We start from the raw sequence: 19,497 nt of genomic DNA, 5'->3' as shown, positions 1-19,497 counted from the left end.
ACAATTGGAGCCTTTACTTAAAATAATTTCTCATGCGAAAAGTTATCCACAAAATCTAAACTGTATAATGTAAAACATTAAATTCTGAACAATTTGTAATCCCAAAATCTACCTGTAGCATAGGTAGATTTCTGCTGGTCTCTGATCCTGTTTACATGTTTTGTATAAACCCTGCAATTATTAACCTAAATCAGTCAGCGAACTAGAAGACAAGACCATTATTTTGTGCACATTTTAGGTTATCAGCTGGAAAACACCAGTGAAGTTCTGCTCAGGCATGTTTTCTCTCTTTCATCTCCATTTTTGTTGCATGTAGTATATCAAGTGAAATGTTTGTCTTGCTCATTTGTGCATGGACTAATGTGGATAAACCGCACTATTACTGCAGTTCTATTCCAATCAGCACTTTGTAGAACAAAAGGACTATAGCCCATCATGGAAATGCTGCTTTCATAACATTTCAACCTTAGGCAGTTAGTCATAAAAGCAGCTCTGCTGCTGACAAATTATCCCACTCCTAAGGAAATAATAAATAGAAACATGAATCAGATCCATCCATTGCTTGCTAACATCTGGGTGTATTTTCAGACTAGTTAAAGTGACCAAATTCAAACCCAGTGTCATTCCATTGACTTCTGCTGAGTTATATCTGGGATGAGTTTGGCCTGATGATAATAGTAAGGGTTTATGAATAGCTACTACAGTAAAGCAGATTCCTAAGAGAATGAAACACTATTTTTAACTCCCTAATTTATTTTTGACCACGAACAGTAATAGTTTGGTGTTTGTGTACTATATGTAAAGCAATATTGAGCTAAATCTAAATTTAAAGGTTTAGTTTAATACATTGACATTTCTAACAGTTTTGATGTTTTTCCCCCTGTTGTAATGATGGCCTTGGTGAACTTTGATCCCTACTCCCAGGTCCCTCAGGTTAGCCCCTTAACTCCAAAATACTACTTTGCATGAAGTTGAATGTGTATACTTTAAAAAAACCTTTTTTGGTGTATAAATGTAGAGAACTAAGGTCAGGTATACCAAGTCATTCTTCATATGTACCTTTGATGTGTAGAGTACAGGAAAGCCAAATGCAGGCTTTCAGTCTCCACTGTGCCCATCGTTTGGGGGCTGATCCTGGGAAGTGCTGAGGACCCTTTGTTCCCTAACTACAGACAAGTTAAGACCATGTGGCACCTTACTAGTGGCTTTCAGAAGCCTGCAGGATCGCACCCCTGACTGGGAAACATATTTTGTAATATTTCTTCCCAGTCCAATTGAAAGGGGAAAAATAAGATTTCTCCCACCCTCCCCCTTTAAAAACTGATATGCTGCACAGTGTTCTCATCCCTTCCCTGTAGATCCATGGTTTGGAGGTCAGTCAGATGACAACATTCATTTCTGTAAAACGTGCGGTTATTGATTACAGACAGCCAGGAGAGAGGGCACTGTATAAGGAACACAGTCTGGATTAGCCTTCATAATCTATTATGTTGTTTCTTTGGCAAAGTTGACAAGCATATATTTTGTATAATCTTAAATGTAGATTTTGAGAGCCAAGAATTCCTTATTTTTTAGATTCTGTGTCCTGCAAATTTAACGTGGCTATCTTGATTGTTGTTTTGAGTCTTAAGAGAAGAAAAACGCTAAATGAAATAAAAAGTGAGCAATGGGCACCTCATGTGGTGCCTCTGCTGTGATACTTGTTCTCTGTAAAATATTTGTTGTTCACCAAACCAGTTGGGGTCTGAGGATACCTATAGGCTTTTTATTTAACAAGCAGCAGGAGGAAGGAAAGTAGATGTGTATGCCAGTGCATATAGAAGGGATTGAAAGAAGACTTTTCCAAGGGCAGGCTGTGCAAAAAGGTGAAGAATTATCCATTCATGCTGTTACGCAGTTCTGGTTATTATGAATAGCTCACTTAGGGCTTGTCTACACATGAAAGCTTTACCAGTTATACCAGTTTAACCATATCAGTATAACTCCCTGTGTGGGCCCTCTTATTTTAGAATTAGAGTGGCTTTTTTAAAGCTTAAAACCCTTCCAAAGTTACATAAACTACCCCAAAAAGGCCCTCTTGTATGAGAATAAGAGTGCCTACCCAGCGACTATACCAGTATAACTATGGCGCTTCAAATTCACACATTAGCTTATGCCAGTATAATTTTCCCATGTAGACAAGCCCTTATTTTCATACCCGTGTTTCACCTCCATAAAGTTTGTGGAACAGAGAGCGGCTTCCATTGCCATATACTGGATTAACAGAATTGGAGCACAAAGCTATCTCCTCTCTAAGGCTGCAGGAGATGTTTCATAAGTGCTTAGCCATTTTTTCAGATTTATTTAAATCATAATATACCGTGCATGTAGCACTAGCCAGATGTTGTAAAGTCCCAGTGTCTGTCCTGAGAATGAAAATGACTTGGCATACCTATGTAATTACAAGTTTATTAAACGAAGTCTTGAAAGTTTTGCTATGATGACTTGTAGGAAACAAACTGCTGTGATCAAAGTTGAATAGCAATGAATCAATTTAGTTTTAACTGTGTACACTAAGTGCTGCTAGAGACTTAATGTACCAATCTATGTCCACATCCGCTCTAGGTCATAAAGTATAAAAATAACGTCGTCTCCTCTTTTTATCTAATTGTGGTTTTGTCTGCGTCACAAATCCGTCACACAGTGTGGCTTGAATAGCAGTCGTGCTCCATGCGACGCCCAGCGTCTTGGGTAAGCAGAGGGGCTGCAGTTCAAGACGGAGGGCCACATGAGCTAGCCCCCTCTCCATGCTTTGTCTAATACTCTCTATCTCACTAAATTCAGCACAGACTGTCAGCTAGGCATTCATCCTATTTGGAAATCATAGCAAAACTTACATAAGAATGAATTACATTTTATAAGAAATTAACATTAGCAACAAGATGCTTTTTTTTAACCATTATAAAGCTAGTATTAATAAAGTGTCAAAAGCATAGAAAAGTGTAGAAAAATAGAGCATTGAGATAAACCTGACATGTTTACCGTGGTTTTTAGCTGAACATTGCATGAAATATATATTTAAATCATTTCACTGACATGAAAATGGGTGAGGGGTGATGGATCCAGATTGTCTTAATTCTGGAGGATGGCAGGGAGAAGGTCATTAAAGACTTGCTGCACTGAACAGAAGAACCTTTAAATTGGCTTTCCAAGTGTGTCGCAGCATAAAAAAATCTCCCTAAGAAATTAAAACAGACCAATTAGCATTTTGTGGCATTTTTTTATCAAGAACAATGCCAACAAGAGAACAGTTCTAAGCATAGATGTACATGTCATGCTGTATATTTTCCTCCAGATTACATTTCTAGCACCTGACCAGTGCACATTTTAAAAAATTTCTTTTGTTCCTTTTTTTGTGTTGCTCACTAGTATTCTGCTCTTCAGCTTCCATTCACAAATGGTGACATTCACATCTGTGCAGTGGGACTTAAGTGGTGATTGCATCTTGTGGTAACCCTCTGCACAGAGATGAATTTTGGCCAAAAAGAAGGTGAAAGCTTCTGACTCTATTAATTAAATTGGATATCCACCAAACTCTAGTCCATGCAGAGGCGGTGTTCTGTCAGTGAAATGGTTACTTAGGACAACCCTCATTTGTATAGGACTAACTGGCAACAGACCTCACTTGTAACGTTAAAGCAAAAACATGCTCTTCAGTAAAGCTTAAGTTTCTGATTTAATGAAGAGTGTCATGTTGGCCTTAGCAGCCTAATCACCAGAATAAGTTGTATGTGAAAATGTATATATTTGCTTACTCATGTATGGTTTTTTGCATGCATGTTGATTATGTTGTAAATACAAAATATACTGGTGAAATGGGTTTTTGTTTAGTGCATATACTATCTATCATCTGTACTATTTCTAACTAGTAATCTTGTTTTGTACTGTGTGATGTCTGATCCTTCTAACATCGATCATTGGGCTTTGGTGAACTCTGATCCTTCCAGGTCCTCCAGGTTAGATTCTTAACTTGGTCAATTTATTTCACTGCATTGCATTTGTCATACGAAAAATTGATGTTTCCCTGTAATTCAAAGATTGTTTTTAAGTGCTGTGGGTACCCTGCAGATGGTACCTGTTGACAGTTAGCATTCCTGAGAAGGTAACCTGTAATTAGTTCTCATGTGTGCTGTACCAGACCCAGTGTTTCTTCGGAATAAGCTTGTATGGTGGCATGTGTCTGTAGCTGACAACTGCACGACTTGTTTGATATGTGGCACTAAATTGCTACTGAATTTTAAAAAGAAATGGTTAGGGTTTTATTTTCAGAACTGCATGCAGAAATCTCACTCATCAAGTCCATTCTCTGTACGTGGCCTCTTTGAGCTCTTTAAAGAGAGACTTTAAATTGTTAAAAGTTTCAGAAGAATTGAAAAGCCAGTACACTTACAAAATCTTATTACATGGGTAGAATTAAGGACGAGAAAGTCATGAATTCTCCAGCAAAGAGAAGACTCTATTTGTAAGACCCCTTCATCTCCACATATAAAGGTATAAATAGATATGTGACTTAAATCATAGCAACACTTTCCATTTTACTTGCCATACAGTTTGTTTGTGTCACACATGAATAACGCTGACCTTGTATTTATCACTGTGGAACAAAGGTGAAATGATCTCATCAGGTGTTTTGTTTTCAATATACTATGAGTTGTTTTTATGAACTTGCATGAAAATGTCAACAACAGGGTATTTTGCCCTCTGTCTACAAAAAGGAAAGGGTAATGCAATCACCAGGGTCTTGTTTAGGTACCCCCTACTGCTAAGTGGAGAAATCTGTTGAGTGCACATTTAAGAATAAACTAATCCTGAATGTTAGAGAAAATAATTGAAACAAATGTCCAATCTCCATTGGGGTTTATATATTGAAATCAGCCTAGTTATTGGAGAGGAGATTAATCAACTGAAAGGGGCATTCACCCCTGAGCTTTGGTTGGGGAAGGCTCTGCTCTTACTCCTGTCTCCTCTGCCTCTCCGCGGTGGAACAGCCTCCAAGAGAGGCAGGATTTAGAGATATTTTTTACCTTCCCCAGTCAGGAGCAGCACTTTGGGGAGGGGGCACACCAGTCCTGCTTACCTCAATGGAAATATCAAACTCTGTCTGCAATAAGGGGCAGCATTTTACTCTGTGACACTGGCTTTCACAATGGAGTTGGTCAATCAAGAAAACACTCAAGAAGGGGAGAACGCTATGTACTGCCATTAGATTGGCCCTAGCCATGCACTTTCATTGGTGGTGTGGGAAGCCAAGCTAATATATATATATATATTTTAATGTAGAGACCACAGTCCTTATATGCAAATCCATAGCATATAAGGACTGCACAGAAGTCATGGGCAGGCTGACTCATACTGATCCATGAACATCTGTTATGTAATATCAAGGTCTGCCAGGGCCAGAAGGTCCACGGGGTCCCCCTGGAAATGGAGGATTTAAAGGAGAAAAAGGAAAGCCCGGTCAGCCTGGCCAGCCTGGCCTCCCTGGTCTAAAAGGAGATCAAGGACCACCTGGACGCCAGGTATGATAAGGAATGATGCTTATTTCTAGCTGGGAGTGTTTTATTTTTAAAGAGAATCAAATATGGAGCTTTCCAGTTGGAAGATGGATTTTATAATGAACCTAAAGCCATACTGTAGTTTCTAACACTCTGGAACAGATCCTGGCTTCTAGTGGGCCGGGGAGGTATAGAGGACGTTGGGATCATCTCTAACCCTCTTCCCTCCCACACACACGTAGTGTGTTTCTCCATAGTGTTCAAGTGAGAGCAACAGTAGCCAGTGCGCCATCCTTGCTCTGTTGCCCCTTGCCAGTGAGCGATGATGGCAAATCTCCCAGTCAGTGTCTGTACGTGTATGTGTATATCAAATTGGCCATGGGTTTTGGGCACCCCGGTTTTTTGGAAGCCCAGCCTCAGACTCCTTTAGGCCTGGCTTTTCAAAGGTGCCGAGCCTCCCACTCTAGGCCACCTACTGGTCCTGTTCAAAGATGTAGTAATAAATGAGCCCTATTGCATGCTCTCCTTTTTTCGCTATGGATTTATCCATTCATGGAGCTGTTTCCTGACTCAAGTTTCTATGTGTAGCAAGAAAGCTTGGGAATCCTATAGAGTCTTGTTTGTCCCCAGCCCACATTTTTTCTCTCCTGAGACTCAATGAGAGGATTAAATAATTGTGAAGCTACTTTGTTTAGGGTGATCCTGGTCGTCCCGGCCTGAATGGAATGAAAGGTGATCCTGGGGTTCCAGGTGTTCCAGGATTTCCAGGTATTTAAAAGTCATTTCAAACAAAGCCCTTAGAACTCAGTAATGTCCAACTAGTAGAGGAGAGGAGCCCACTTTGGGCACTCATGCTGTAGATCTTTTCAGGAAGCACGTACTTTCACTGTGTAACTGTATTGGTTTGGTGTTTCAGGTATGAAGGGCCCCATTGGACCTCCAGGAGCAATTGGTTTTAAAGGTGATCAAGGCCCATCAGGTCCACCAGGTATGAATCATGGTTGATGCTACCCTGCCACTTTCTTGTCTTCAGGGAGGTAGAATTGGACCCACAGGCATGGAGCCAAGTCCATTCCTGGTGTAATTCACTCAGATTGGGCAGAGATACCCCAACAATGGAATTTGTCCTTTTATGCTATGATATGAACAGCAATTTAAACACCATTCTAAAATAACAAACACCATTCATTGTTTTTAAAACTTTATTTCCACTTTCCTAGTAAGGGAAAAGCCACTTAGATATCTGATGTAGACCCATTCCTCTTCATTCAGTGGAAAGAAGCTGCTCGCAGGGGCGGGGGGTAGCTGATGATTTCCTGTTCCAACACTTCCTCCACTGAGTTTTTTCTGTGTGGTGGTTCCATGTTGACTCAAGGGCACCATGGAGAAAAGGACTTCAGCACAGTTTAATGCCAGTAATAAAGCTGACTTTACTCTGTGTTTCCTTGGATACATGGAGCAGCCCCTATAAGAGTCAATCTATCCTTTTTGCAAGGATGCAACTAAGAGCAAATTTTTGCCTTGAACCTCTAGTTACAGTGTTTATTCCATTGATCAGATTTCTTGGCTGATGTCATTTTAAAGAATTATAGGGCTGATGAACTAATCAAACTTACCTTTGAGTCTTTTGGAGTCACTCCCATCTTGGATTGTCCGTCTCTGTAATACAAACTTGCTTTATCCTAGGTCCACCAGGCTTACCTGGCCCTTCTGGACAAACCATTGTAGTAAAAGGTGACTCAGGTCCTCCAGGTCCACCAGGTCAGCCTGGATTGTCAGGCCCACCAGGATTGCCAGGTCCACCAGGATTGTCAGGTATGATCACTGTGGACTGAAGGCTTTATTGCTTATTTTTATAGAAAGTGACTAGTTAACAGGATGCAGTAGACCATTTGTTCTAGAGAGGTTCCTGGGTTTATTTGCCGAGACTTTGGTGAGCTTGCAAGAGTGTAACTTTCATTGCTTCATTTATTTTTCTAGGTCCAATAGGCCTTCCAGGGGATCCTGGGCGAGATGGACTTCCTGGATTTGATGGTCCAGGAGGACGTAAAGGCGAGAGAGGACTTCCAGGGCAACCAGGTATAATAAATACCCTAGTTCTGGTGAGGAAAAAGGTGGTTGGTATGTCAAAAAAAAAAATCTCTTAAGAATGCAGACAAATGTCAGGACTTGTGTTCTATTGCAATTCACATGCAACAATATTACAGTTTTAGGAATAGGGTTGTGACAGGTTCGGTCACAGAGACCCCCCTTGGGACTGTCTCCTGATGTGCTGAAACTACCTCTGAGCCCATCTTCCCTGCCAGCTTGGGACTCCAGAACCCTGTGTTGTTGAGCCAGACACACAAGCCTGCTGCAACACAGACCCAGGGTCTGAATCACTCCCCAAAGCTGAAGACTTAACTGAAAACCACTCAGCAGGTTACCTATCTCCAGCACTCAGACACCCAGTTCCCAATGGGATCCAAACCCCAAATAAATCCATTTTACTCTGTATAAAGCTTATACAGGGTAAATTCATAAATTCCCCTCTGTAACACTGTTAGAGAGAGATGCAAACTGTTTGCTCCCCCAGATATTAATCACTTACTCTGGGTTTACTAATAAACAAAATGATTTTATTAAGTATAAAAAGTAGTATTTAAGTGGTTTAAAGTAATAACAGACAGAACAAAGCAAAATACCAAGCAAAATAAAACAAAACATGCAGGTCTAAGCCTAATACATTTAAGAAACTGAGTACAGGTAAATCTCACCCTCAGAGATGTTCCAATAAGCTTCTTTCACAGACTGGACTCCTTCTTAGTCTGGGCCCAATCCTTTCCCCGGTACAGTTCTTATTAGTTCCAGCTTAGGTGGTAACTCTGGGGTTTCTCATGACTGGCAGCCCCCTTTGTTCTGTTCCACCCCCTTTTATATCTTTGGCACAAGGCGGGAATCCTTTGTCTCTCTCTGGGTTCCCGCCCTTCCTTCTAAATGGAAAAGCACCAGGTTTAAGATGGATTCCAGTATAATGTGACATGTTCACATGTCCTGTGGGACCCCAAGCCTCCATTCTCTCCGGCCTGACTCTCACAAACGCAGGAAGGCCTGCAAGTAAACAGAGCCATTTACAGCCAATTGTCCTAGTTAATGGGAGCCATCAAGATTCCAAGCCACCATTAATGGCCCACGCTTTGCATAGTTACAATAGGACTTCAGAGTAATACTTCATGTTTCTATCTTCAGATATGAGAATGATACATTCATACAAATAGGATGAACAGACTCAGTAGATCATACGCTTTGTAATGATACTTTACAAGAGACCTTTTGCATAAAGCATATTCCAGTTACATCATATTCACACTTATAAACATATTTCCATAAACATATGGAGTGCAACGTCACAAGGGTTTCCCAGCTATCCTGCTGTTAGATAGTCCAATGTGGTGTCTTTGCTGGTGTATGCTATAGGCTTGAAAAGTCATTAGTCTTAAAACCTCTCAGTGGCAGACTCCGTACCAATATTGTTGCCGAATCCGGTCCCTGGATGTTGTTTTATTTCACTTTGTTTTGAATTCAATAGAACACTCTTTGCAGCCTGTGACACATGGTGTATAATTAGGACAGTAACAAACAAAGAGGAGTAGAAAGGAAAATAAAGTGTTATGTTTTTGCATTGAAACAATGGATCAGAAAAACTGTTCTCATGGGGAAAGAATTCCAGCAAGTCAGGTCTGTGTGGAGCAAAGGCACTGAACTGTGGGAGGGGAAAAGTTTAACTAGATACCAGCTAAAATCTACTAAAGCACCAGGACCCAAAGTCCCATAAACTTTCAGTGAGATTTGGACTCTGAAGTGTTTGTCACTTTTTTGAAATTTTTACCCATCAACTAGAAATAGAAGGCAAGTGGGGAATAAGTGGGAATCAAATTATGCAAATAAGATGGTGATCCAAAGTAACAGGCCTTGAATGCTGGAGTCAGAACCCTCAGGGCTGAATCTTCATCTGGAGGAGGTGGAGGTTCTAGATTGTAATTTGTACCAAGTTTTCTAAAAAGCCCTGATACAAACAAAATTAAGGGAAGGAATATGCCTAAAGAAGTTAAATATCAGTGCTGGTGAGAAAAGGTCAAAATTTCAACAACAAAAAGAGGCAAAAAATTCCACAAAATGTTTTTTGGAATTGTTTGTCCTGTTTTTTTTGACCAGCTCTGTGAAATATTCTGTTAGTATAGTTTGAAAACATGCAAGAAGAGAATGTCCTTAATAAAGAACCTGGAAGGGAAAAGGTCAAATTTGCGAGAGATTGAGTTCTAAAAACTTAGCTAATTAAGAGCAGTGACAAAGAGGGGACCCTGAAGTTCCCAGGCACGTTCTTTATGCTCTGCGCTAAGGTTGTTATGGCATATTTTATCTTCCATTCTTAGGGCCTATTCCAAAGCCCATTGCAGTCTTTCCATTTATTTCAGTGGATTTTGGATCTCCTCAAAGAGGGGGAGTGTGTTCTAGCGTAAGACGCTTAGCTCAGCTCTGCCATTGACTTGCTGTTTGACATGTAAGCAAGTCAGGTAGGACTAACTTGCTACACTGCACATACATATGTGTGGGTTTGGAATGGCTTACCTACCTTGTACATAGCTAACTACAGTACTCTATGGCCCCCACTTCCTGTAGTATCTGAGCGCCTCTCCATCACTAATGCATTATCCTCAGAACACACCTGTGAGATATGGCAATACTATTAGTCCCATTATTTTACAGCTGGGGAACAGTCACTGAGGAACTTAAATGACTTGCCCAAAACCACACCGGAAGCCTGTGAAAGTACCCTGGAGCAGGGTATTGCACAAAGGTCTTCCAAATTGAAGACTAACACCCTAACCACTGAACCAATCTTCGTCCTTATTGGAGCCATTAAGTACCAAGAAGCATTGCACAGGCTAATTAGACAATCAGTGGTGCTTGTTGTCACGTGCAGTTTAGAACATTGGGCTCTTCTGGGTTAATTTGCAGACATGCTGAGCAATTCTAGAGCCAGCTGAAGTCAATGGGAGTTTGGGAGCTGTGGCTGCTTCCATACCTCTGAAAATCAGGTCCTTTATTTCTACAGGCCTGCACTTATTTACCTTTTTAAAACCCCTTTGAAAACCAGGGAGAATATCCACCTGACTCATAGGGAGCGCTTGGGCTTCATGAATGTGTTCAAGGTGTGCTGTGTTCCTTGGATGAAATGTGCTAGAGTAGTTAACAGATATGCGAAAAAATGTCTGTGCTGTGCTTCTCCTATGTTAACAGGCTTTCAAGGTACGCAGGGACCCCCTGGTCCTGATGGCTTGCAAGGCCCACCAGGTCCTCCTGGAACAGCTTCTGTTGCTCATGGATTCCTTATAACTCGACACAGCCAGACTACAGACACACCACTGTGCCCACAAGGAACAATAAGGATATACGATGGATTTTCTCTTCTGTACGTTCAGGGAAATGAGAGAGCCCATGGCCAGGACTTAGGTGAGATGCATCATATGCACTATTGGTGTGGGTTTTTACAGGGGAAGGAATTACCAGCTTCTTCTCACAATTCTCTGATTCCTTGTAATCCCTAGAATCCTACAGCCCAGGAGGTCGTACACATAAGGGTAGGGGCTTGACCGCTGAGATCTGTCATCTCCATGGGCTTGAGCCTGCACCTTAAAGATGCGTGGTCACACACTGAAATTCACAGGCAATATTTTGCCTGCATATTGCAGTTTGGCAATCGGTGCTGTGCATTCATGAGAGGCTGAAAAGAATATGCAGATAGTGTTTAAAAAACGGGGGTGAGGAGTCTACATTTCCTTTAAGCACAGTAAGATGAGAATTCTTTTCTGTATCATAATTCATATATGTGTATATCTTCTGTAGGCACTGCTGGGAGCTGTCTCCGCCGTTTCAGCACCATGCCCTTCATGTTCTGTAACATCAACAATGTGTGTAATTTTGCATCAAGAAATGATTATTCCTATTGGCTGTCCACTCCGAAGCCAATGCCAATGAGCATGGAGCCACTGACTGGGCAGAGCATTCAGCCATTCATTAGCCGGTGAGCCAAAATAGGCTGTCAGATTTTGCATGGGATCTGTAAAGATAACACATCTTGTTGAAATGTGGTTTTGAGCCTGCAGGCTGAATATTAAGACATGGTAAAATGATTAATCATTTGTGTGTATTTTCTCTGAGGAATAATAGAACAACTTCTTATTTTAATGGCGGTGAATGTGTTGTGTGTAATCCAGTCTAGTGCCTCAGAGCAGGGGACTGGCAACCACTACTGATTTGCTACTTTTATTTCCACAGCACCTGAGAATGCTGTGGACATTTTCATTATTTTTCATTTTTATTCCATTCGTTGATCTAAAATCTCATGAATTTTGGTGCTTTTAAGGGGACATCATCATTTAAAAACATTTTAAAAAACAAACTAATAGGCCAAAAGCTTTTAAATATCTGTTTTTACTTCTCATTTATGCACAGCACTTCTTGCGCTTTATTTAGCATGGACAGTGAAAGTAGACTAGACCAGTTTCCCTTTTTAAAATCATTTTCACCTTCTGGTTCTCAGCAGCATCACAGTGCTATAGTATTTGGGTTGCAAACACTGCAGGACAATCCAGGCAAAAAGAGATTGTTTTGAATGGACCTATTTACATTTCTGAAAACATTTCTGTTAATATCAAGGTTTGTGAAACTTGAGTAACAAAGCCTACAATTCTGGGCCAAAATCACTACCTTACAAGTCCTATCAACTCTGCTCTTTGAATAGCATATAACCTTAAATTGTGCATCTTGGCATATTCTTATAATTTATGTAGCATCCACAAAGGACTAGAGTCTATGAACACGCACAAGGAGACACAATTAGTGACATAAAGAACTTATAATCATATCTTATGAAGAGAGACAGATGTTCGCATATTTCCTTTCACCCAAGAATCCCAAAGTACTTAGCAAACTTTACAAACTATGAGCCAAATTGTCAGCTGGCAAAACTCCATTGCTTTTGGGGGAATTTTGCCAACTGAAAATTTGGCCCTATATTTAAATATATTGAAATGTAATGTCATATGGGAAACCTTTTAAACAATGCACAGCAGCAATATATCACAGTTCCGGACAGAGAGTGAAGAATGCCTTATCCGGTGGAAACTAGAAGGGAGGGGTGAGCAGAAACTACCTACCAACCTGGAAGTTTGTCTGGATGCAGGATCTAGCAACCCTAGTCTTTTATAAAAGTGTCATGGAATCTTTAATGAGCATAAGTGGTCAGGACCTTGTCCCTACCTTTCATCGCAAGCCAGTACCAAATTGCTGCTCTTATCTGGCACAAAGACTTAAAATTTTGTGGGGACTGGATGGTTACTCAAAGGTACTCAGAGTAACTTCCAGAAAAAAAAGCTCTTCCCAGCTTGGGTCAAAAAAGGCTTCTTGATGGGTGATCTGGTAGAGATTCTGCAATTCTTTGAGTAGCTGTCCCTATAGGTATGTGTACACGCCTATGAGCGTTCAATCTGAGATTTTTGGTAGCAGTGTCCTTATGCCAGTACCTGCGCTCTACACATCCTCATGCTCCAATCCAGGGGTAAACAGGGGAGGCAGACCTGCTACTGCTCCAGTTCCTTCTCAACCACCTGTGGCTGCAGATGGAGAGTTGTGGTGCCCAGTAGCTTTAGCATTACGTAGCTTGCTTGCGTTTTCTTTTCTTTTCTTTTTCTTTTTTTCTTTAGTTTGTGGTTTTATTTTTTTTCCTCTGTGCAAGCTGTGTGCTTTTGGGGCAGGGGGTTCCCCCCACCTTTGTTTTCATGGTTGGGACTTCCTGCCTGTCCTCAGCCCCTTTTTGTCTGTGGCCTTCGTGGCTTGTACCCAAAACCCCAAGCTTCAAACTCTGCCAGGCCTTCCCGTCAGTGACGGACATTCCAGCTGCTTCCACTGTCTCAGTGTATTTCATGTTCCATCGAAGTGTAAGGTCTATGTGGGCTGAAGAGCAAACCCAGGAAGCTGAGAGAGGACAGGCTCAAGATGCTCCTTATAGAGTGTTCTTTAAGACCCACCTCTTTGGGGTCTGATGTTTTTTCTTCCCTCCATGCCCACCCCCAGCTGTGGCCCCTATCTCGGCCCCCTTACTCCTCTCTGGGTTCCCCCCTCCCGGAGACATGGCCCTGTTCCCGGCCCCTGCTCTGGTGGATGGGGGGGTTGCAGACAGGGGTAAGGGGGCGCATGAGATAAAAAGCAAAAACTGCTTTTAGCACCCCCACTGTTAAAAGTGTTCCAGCACCACTGCCCGCTGTAGATACTTTCAAAGATGCTGCCTGGTTGTCTGTGCACACCTTTTCCCACCACTATGCTAATTGTGCAGGCTTCCATAGCACATGCAGCCTTTGGTGCAGCTGTCCTCTAAACTGTACTAGATCCTTCTCCTCAGCACCCACCTCTGTAGTTGGAGCACTGCTTGGGAATCACCTAAAGCGGAGCACACACAGGGACAACTACTCGAAGAAGGAGAGGTTAATTACCTGTACAGTAACTGCAGTTCTTTGAGATGTTTTGTCCCTATGGGTGCTCCACTGCCTGCCCTTCGTCCCCTCTACACTGTAGTCCTTGCCATGCCAGATTTTATAGTTGAGAAGGAACTGGAGCAGCAGCAGTTCTGCCTTCCCCTGTATGTCCTTGAATCAAAGCACAAGGATTTATAGGGCAGAGGCACAGATCCACAGACACTGCTACCAGAAATCTCTGATGGAAAGTACCCATAGGGACAAATCATCTGAGTGAACTCCAGTTACTGTACTAGTCAATAACATCTCCAAAAATGAGTTTTCGCTATTAGATTTGTGCAAAATATTACTGGGCCAATTTCTGCCACTGCTGATGTAGATACAACTCCACATGAGGATAATGGGAGGTGAAGCCATGTAACAGAGCAAAAATTGGGCTTGAGTGTCCAGCTAATCATAGGTGCTGGAACTAGGGGTGCGTATGCTGCTGCAGCACCCCCTCACTTAAAGTGCTTTCCATTATATACAGGATTTACAGTTTTGGTTCAATGGCTCACAGCACCCCCACTATACAAATTATTCCAGCACCCCTGGAGCTAATAATTAATTAGAATGAAAGTGCAAGAACATCTGTCTTTATGGTCACTGTTTCAAATCTTGCCCATATCCATAGTGTCACTGTCTTTCAACAGTTGTTTGTATGGTCTAGATCAGTAGTTCTCAAAGCCAGTCCGCCGCTTGTTCAGGGAAAGCCCCTGGCGGGCCAGACCGGTTTGTTTACCTGCCGCGTCCGCAGGTTCGGCTGATTGCGGCTCCCACTGGCCGCGGTTCACCGCTCCAGGCCAATGGGGGCTGCAGGAAGCGGCACGGGCCAAGGGACGTGCTGGCCGCCCTTCCCGCAGCCCCCATTGGCCCGGAGCGGCGAACTGCTGCCAGTGGGAACCGCGATTGGCCGAACCTGAGCACGCGGCAGGTAAACAAACCGGTCCGGCCTGCCAGAGACTTTCCCTGAACAAACGGCGGCCCGGCTTTGAGAACCACTGGTCTAGATGAAATAAGTTGACATTTGGAGTCTATTACTTTGTGGCTTTTATGATTTGGATACAAACCCACTATGACTGGCATACTTGTTAGCAGTCTCAGATGACAAGCTAATGATTGAGGGCCTGATCCAATGCCCATTTAAGTAGTTGGGAATCTTTCAATGGCCTTTGGATCACGCTCAAATTATTCTGAAGACTGAACTCCACGTTCTGACCTGTGGCACTGTTCCCTTGAAATCAGGATTCATGCACAACAGGAAGGTAGTGTGGCAAGCTAGTTCTACCGCTATGTATTTTACCTATTATGTGGAAAACCAAAGGATGTTAGCTTTCAGTACTGTCAGTCTGGCACCTTTTACGGATTCTACTGTACTATGTATTTTTAAACAGAGCTCTCCCAATTTTACCTGTGTAAGTAGTGATTGATTGGGCTCACTAAAAGTTAGTTTTTTTATAGGTACTCAATGCAATTAGATACAAAAAAAATTCTGATCTATATTCCTATTTGTTTCACTGATGCCGTGGGAAATTGTGCATACATATAAAACTGTTTGAGGGGAGCAGTAGATCTAAATTGTTACAGCAGCCTTTCTTACATTATTTTTTCCCAGTTTTTCCTGTCATTTCTCTAAATTCTCCTGAAATAAAATTAGTATTTGGCTTACTTAATACGTTATTGTAATGGCGTGATGTTTCTTTTATACCTCTCCTCATGTTCAGATGTGCAGTATGTGAAGCTCCTGCCATGGTTATAGCTGTCCATAGTCAGACCATTCAAATTCCGTCATGTCCGCAAGGCTGGGACTCTCTTTGGATTGGTTATTCTTTCATGATGGTAAGGGCCTCCTCCTCTCTCCCCAAATTTACTGTTAACTGTTTGTGGCTTGTACTAGCTACTTCGGGATTTTCTGTTACAAAAAACATTTTGTACCGTTAAAATGATATTTACCTATTGCTGCCAACTATGGTAACAGAGATCAGTTATTTCCCAAAATTCAGATGCCACTGTAATCAGTAATCCTAGGTAAATGTTATCTACAGCATTGTCTTAACAAACAGGAAAAAAGAATTAACTTGATTTTTTGAAACAGGGTGACTTCTTCTGGTGCTTATGGATCCCAATTTAACTTACAAGTTGTTTCTTTTCTAGCACACAAGTGCTGGTGCAGAGGGCTCTGGACAGGCCTTGGCATCCCCAGGTTCCTGTTTGGAAGAATTCCGCTCAGCTCCTTTTATTGAGTGTCATGGTCGTGGTACTTGTAATTACTACGCCAATTCATACAGTTTCTGGCTGGCAACTGTAGAGATATCAGAAATGTTTAGGTAAGAGAGCTTATTTCTTGCACATCACTTATTGTGTACTGAATGCATTGGAAATTGCATTTATTTTTAAGGACAAATGGTGATTTAGATCCTTATTTGACGAATTAATCCTTGCAAAACTGGAAATTTTTGCCTTTTCCCTCATCTAAATGTGTGTGTCATGCTTTCTAAGACCAGTTTTCCAGGAATTTGTTTACTTGGGAAAATCTTTTACATCTTGTCCGAACTTGCTGGGTGCATTCTGCTGGCTGTTTTGCAAGGACTCAGAGCTACTTTCTCCCCACCCTTACTTACATTGACCAGTAGCTTATTCCAAAAGTAGTCCCATTGTAATGAGTGAGACTATATCAAAGCGTGATGTATTTATTCAATGTGAGTAACGATGTCACAGTCTGACACTGAATGATCATTTTTGTGTTTTTTCTTGACATTTAGACAGACTCAGATATCTCAAATGTTGTTTGCAGGAGTACAGGCATGAAATCCTGGCCCCACTGACGTCAGTGGAAGTTTTGCCATCGACTTCTCTGGGGCCATGATTTCACTTTAGGATTTTGCAAACTCTTCAGGCTTGTACTCTTATCACTTCCTTCACAAATTTAGAGTGGTACCATTGTTCTATGGAAAAATAACTTGTTTTCATAGAAACAAATTTTATAACCGAATGGTGACTTGTCTCTCAAATGAAAATTAACAAGTTCTGACTGCAGCTTATATTGGAAAAATGACAGCTGTCGACTTCACAAATGTCACACAATGAGCTTTATCCACAAAATGTGTTATACAACGTTAGTGGGTATCTACAACATGGAAATCAAGTTACTTCCAATTATAACACCGAAGTAATACCATTTATTTTTGTATTAGGCAGTCGTCATGCCATTGGTTTGCAGTTTGGCTGATCAGTGGTAATTAACATGTTGTCCTGACCAGTAATAACCCTCATGCATCTTTTAATCTCCTCTTCTTCCTTATCATCATTCACTATTTTCAGTCTCACCCAAACTTAGCTTTCTGTTTATTTCTCCTTTTCAAAAATGTGTTTATACCGTTCACTTGAAAGAAGTGGACTACTCATATGTGACCAAGTAATGACAGTCTTGCATGTGATGGCAGGGGCAAGGCTCAACAGCCAGGGGTTCACTTCCAGTTTCTTTCAGGAATATAAGCTCATGCTTCAGGGTTTCAGCCGGCCATCTGCAGGGGTCAGGAAGAGATTCTTTCCACCACTCCAGCGCGTGGTGTTTTGCTTTGTTTTATTTTTTAAATCTCCTTTCTCTGAAGCATCAGGGCTGGCCACAGCTGGAGATGACATTGGATTGAGAGAGTCAGACCTCTGAGGTGGCACCGAGCATTCTCTCTCTCAGGTGCTTGGCTGCCAGGTTCCTGTTCACACACTCACGGTCTAACTGATCACCATATGTGGGGACAGAAAGGAATTTTCCAAGTCAGATTGGCAGTGACCGTGGGGATTTTTTGCCTTCCTATGCAGGGCTTGGGTATGGTTCACTTGCCAGGGTTATCTAGATATATCTCACTTTATTATCGTTTCCCTGCCATTGTGGGCTCTCCAGAACTGGTGAATCTTGGTCCCGCCTACAGGCGGATAGTAGTCTAGCCTCCTGTGAGCTATAAAACTTTGGTCTAATTTTGGTTGTTCGGTTTAGTGTCCGAGTGCTGGGTGCCATTGGTGGCCAGTGATATACAGAAGGTCAGGCAGATGATCTGGTGGTCTCTTCTGGCCTTAAACTTTATGACCTAGTTGAACTTTTTTTATATAATCACTCATGTACATACCCTTACACAATGGAAGGAAATAATTTGTTAAATCTGTCATCTTTACATTTTCATCTCATTGGACAGTGACATTTTATTATGAAATAATTCCATTCAAATGAGAAGTCAGAAGTTTACAGATGTAAATTCTTCCATGTTTTTTTTTTGGGGGGGGGGGGCGAGAGGGGATAGATCATGTTGTATTTTGTAATTGCCCAACAAATATCATTTCTAAAAGACACCCTTCACTCAAATCGGTGTTTGTGGACTTCCCCCAACTGTCTGGCATGTTGGGCTGATGTAGTTTGCTGGCACAACACCTTCTACCTATTGAAATACTGGTCTAAAACAAACAACTCACGAGGGATTTTAGGGAGAGTAATGAAATAAGTGCTTGATCAAGAAGGTGCTAAGCACATGCAGTTCCCTTTCAGGAAGGCACTTAACCACATCCTTAAGTCCTATTGATGTGAAAGGCACTCAGCACCTTTCAAGTCCAGGCTCCTGTAAGCATAAGAAAAGCTAACCTTGTGTGTTTGTGTTTCCACCAACCAGTAAACCTCAGTCAGAGACATTGAAAGCTGGAGACCTGAGGACACGTATTAGTCGTTGTCAAGTTTGTATGAAGAGGACGTAACATCTTGGAGAATTTTTGTAAAACCATGAGAATTCCTAGGGCGCACTGTCCTCCAGCTGTAACAATGGTGCTACTGTGCAGAAAGGAAAAAAAACAACAAAAAACAAATTCAAACTGGTTTAAAAGTGCAGATTCAGCTGTACCTCACCAAAGGCTGTCTGGTGCATATTTGACAAAAGGACTAAAACAAAGGAATTAATCTCTTGGAAATGGAAAAGACGCTTGAGGTTCAGAGAGGATCAGAAGATGAAGTTTTAATTTCACTCCTAGTACCAAAATGGCACTTTTTTGATCAACCAAGAGAAAAACAACAAAATACAACGCACTGAGTATGTTTAAAATAACAAGACTGCAGTTTTGAAAAACACTTTTTCATGGTGCTACTAACCCTACTGTATCCCAGGTTTTTAATATGAAATGTTAAGCTTATTCTCTTTGTAAGTAATGAAATGTGTATATTGTGTAAACACCTTTTTAATTCAAACCTTCAATTATTAGGCACAAATCAGCCTAAAATCACTCTTCACAAAAAGTGTATTAAAGACAAGTTTAAATTTACAGCAGTATTTTATATAAAATCAAGGGCAATGGAGAGAATCTATACCTTTTACACCAAACTACTACTGATTTTTAAAGTTTTGTTTCCTCCCTCAAGTTCCAATCTGAGTTTA

At 41.5% G+C, this 19,497-nt stretch overlaps 2 protein-coding genes across 2 annotated transcripts in view; one reads left to right on the top strand and one right to left on the bottom strand.

Annotated features, from left to right (window-relative positions):
* COL4A5 (collagen type IV alpha 5 chain) overlaps window positions 1-18,870 on the top strand; it is a 70,540-nt gene extending 51,670 nt beyond the window's left edge. Inside the window, exons 38-48 of the mRNA XM_077826630.1 lie at window positions 925-934; window positions 5,417-5,558; window positions 6,230-6,302; window positions 6,451-6,522; window positions 7,221-7,349; window positions 7,515-7,613; window positions 10,815-11,027; window positions 11,421-11,598; window positions 15,811-15,925; window positions 16,241-16,413; window positions 18,745-18,870. Coding sequence (XP_077682756.1) covers window positions 925-934; window positions 5,417-5,558; window positions 6,230-6,302; window positions 6,451-6,522; window positions 7,221-7,349; window positions 7,515-7,613; window positions 10,815-11,027; window positions 11,421-11,598; window positions 15,811-15,925; window positions 16,241-16,413; window positions 18,745-18,826 — 1,286 coding nt within the window. The 3' untranslated portion in view covers window positions 18,827-18,870. The remainder of the gene's footprint in view (window positions 1-924; window positions 935-5,416; window positions 5,559-6,229; window positions 6,303-6,450; window positions 6,523-7,220; window positions 7,350-7,514; window positions 7,614-10,814; window positions 11,028-11,420; window positions 11,599-15,810; window positions 15,926-16,240; window positions 16,414-18,744) is intronic.
* Window positions 8,131-19,497, bottom strand: part of IRS4 (insulin receptor substrate 4) — a 53,736-nt gene continuing 42,369 nt past the window's right edge. The window contains exons 3-6 of the transcript XR_013347131.1: window positions 18,717-18,899; window positions 16,223-16,388; window positions 15,795-15,998; window positions 8,131-9,117 (exon numbers count right to left, since the gene is read on the bottom strand). The gene's annotated coding sequence lies outside the window, so the exon portion shown is untranslated. The remainder of the gene's footprint in view (window positions 9,118-15,794; window positions 15,999-16,222; window positions 16,389-18,716; window positions 18,900-19,497) is intronic.

Source organism: Eretmochelys imbricata, chromosome 9 (assembly GCF_965152235.1).
Source record: "Eretmochelys imbricata isolate rEreImb1 chromosome 9, rEreImb1.hap1, whole genome shotgun sequence".
NCBI lineage: Eukaryota > Metazoa > Chordata > Testudines > Cheloniidae > Eretmochelys > Eretmochelys imbricata.
This window is presented reverse-complemented; position numbering and strand designations above follow the sequence as displayed.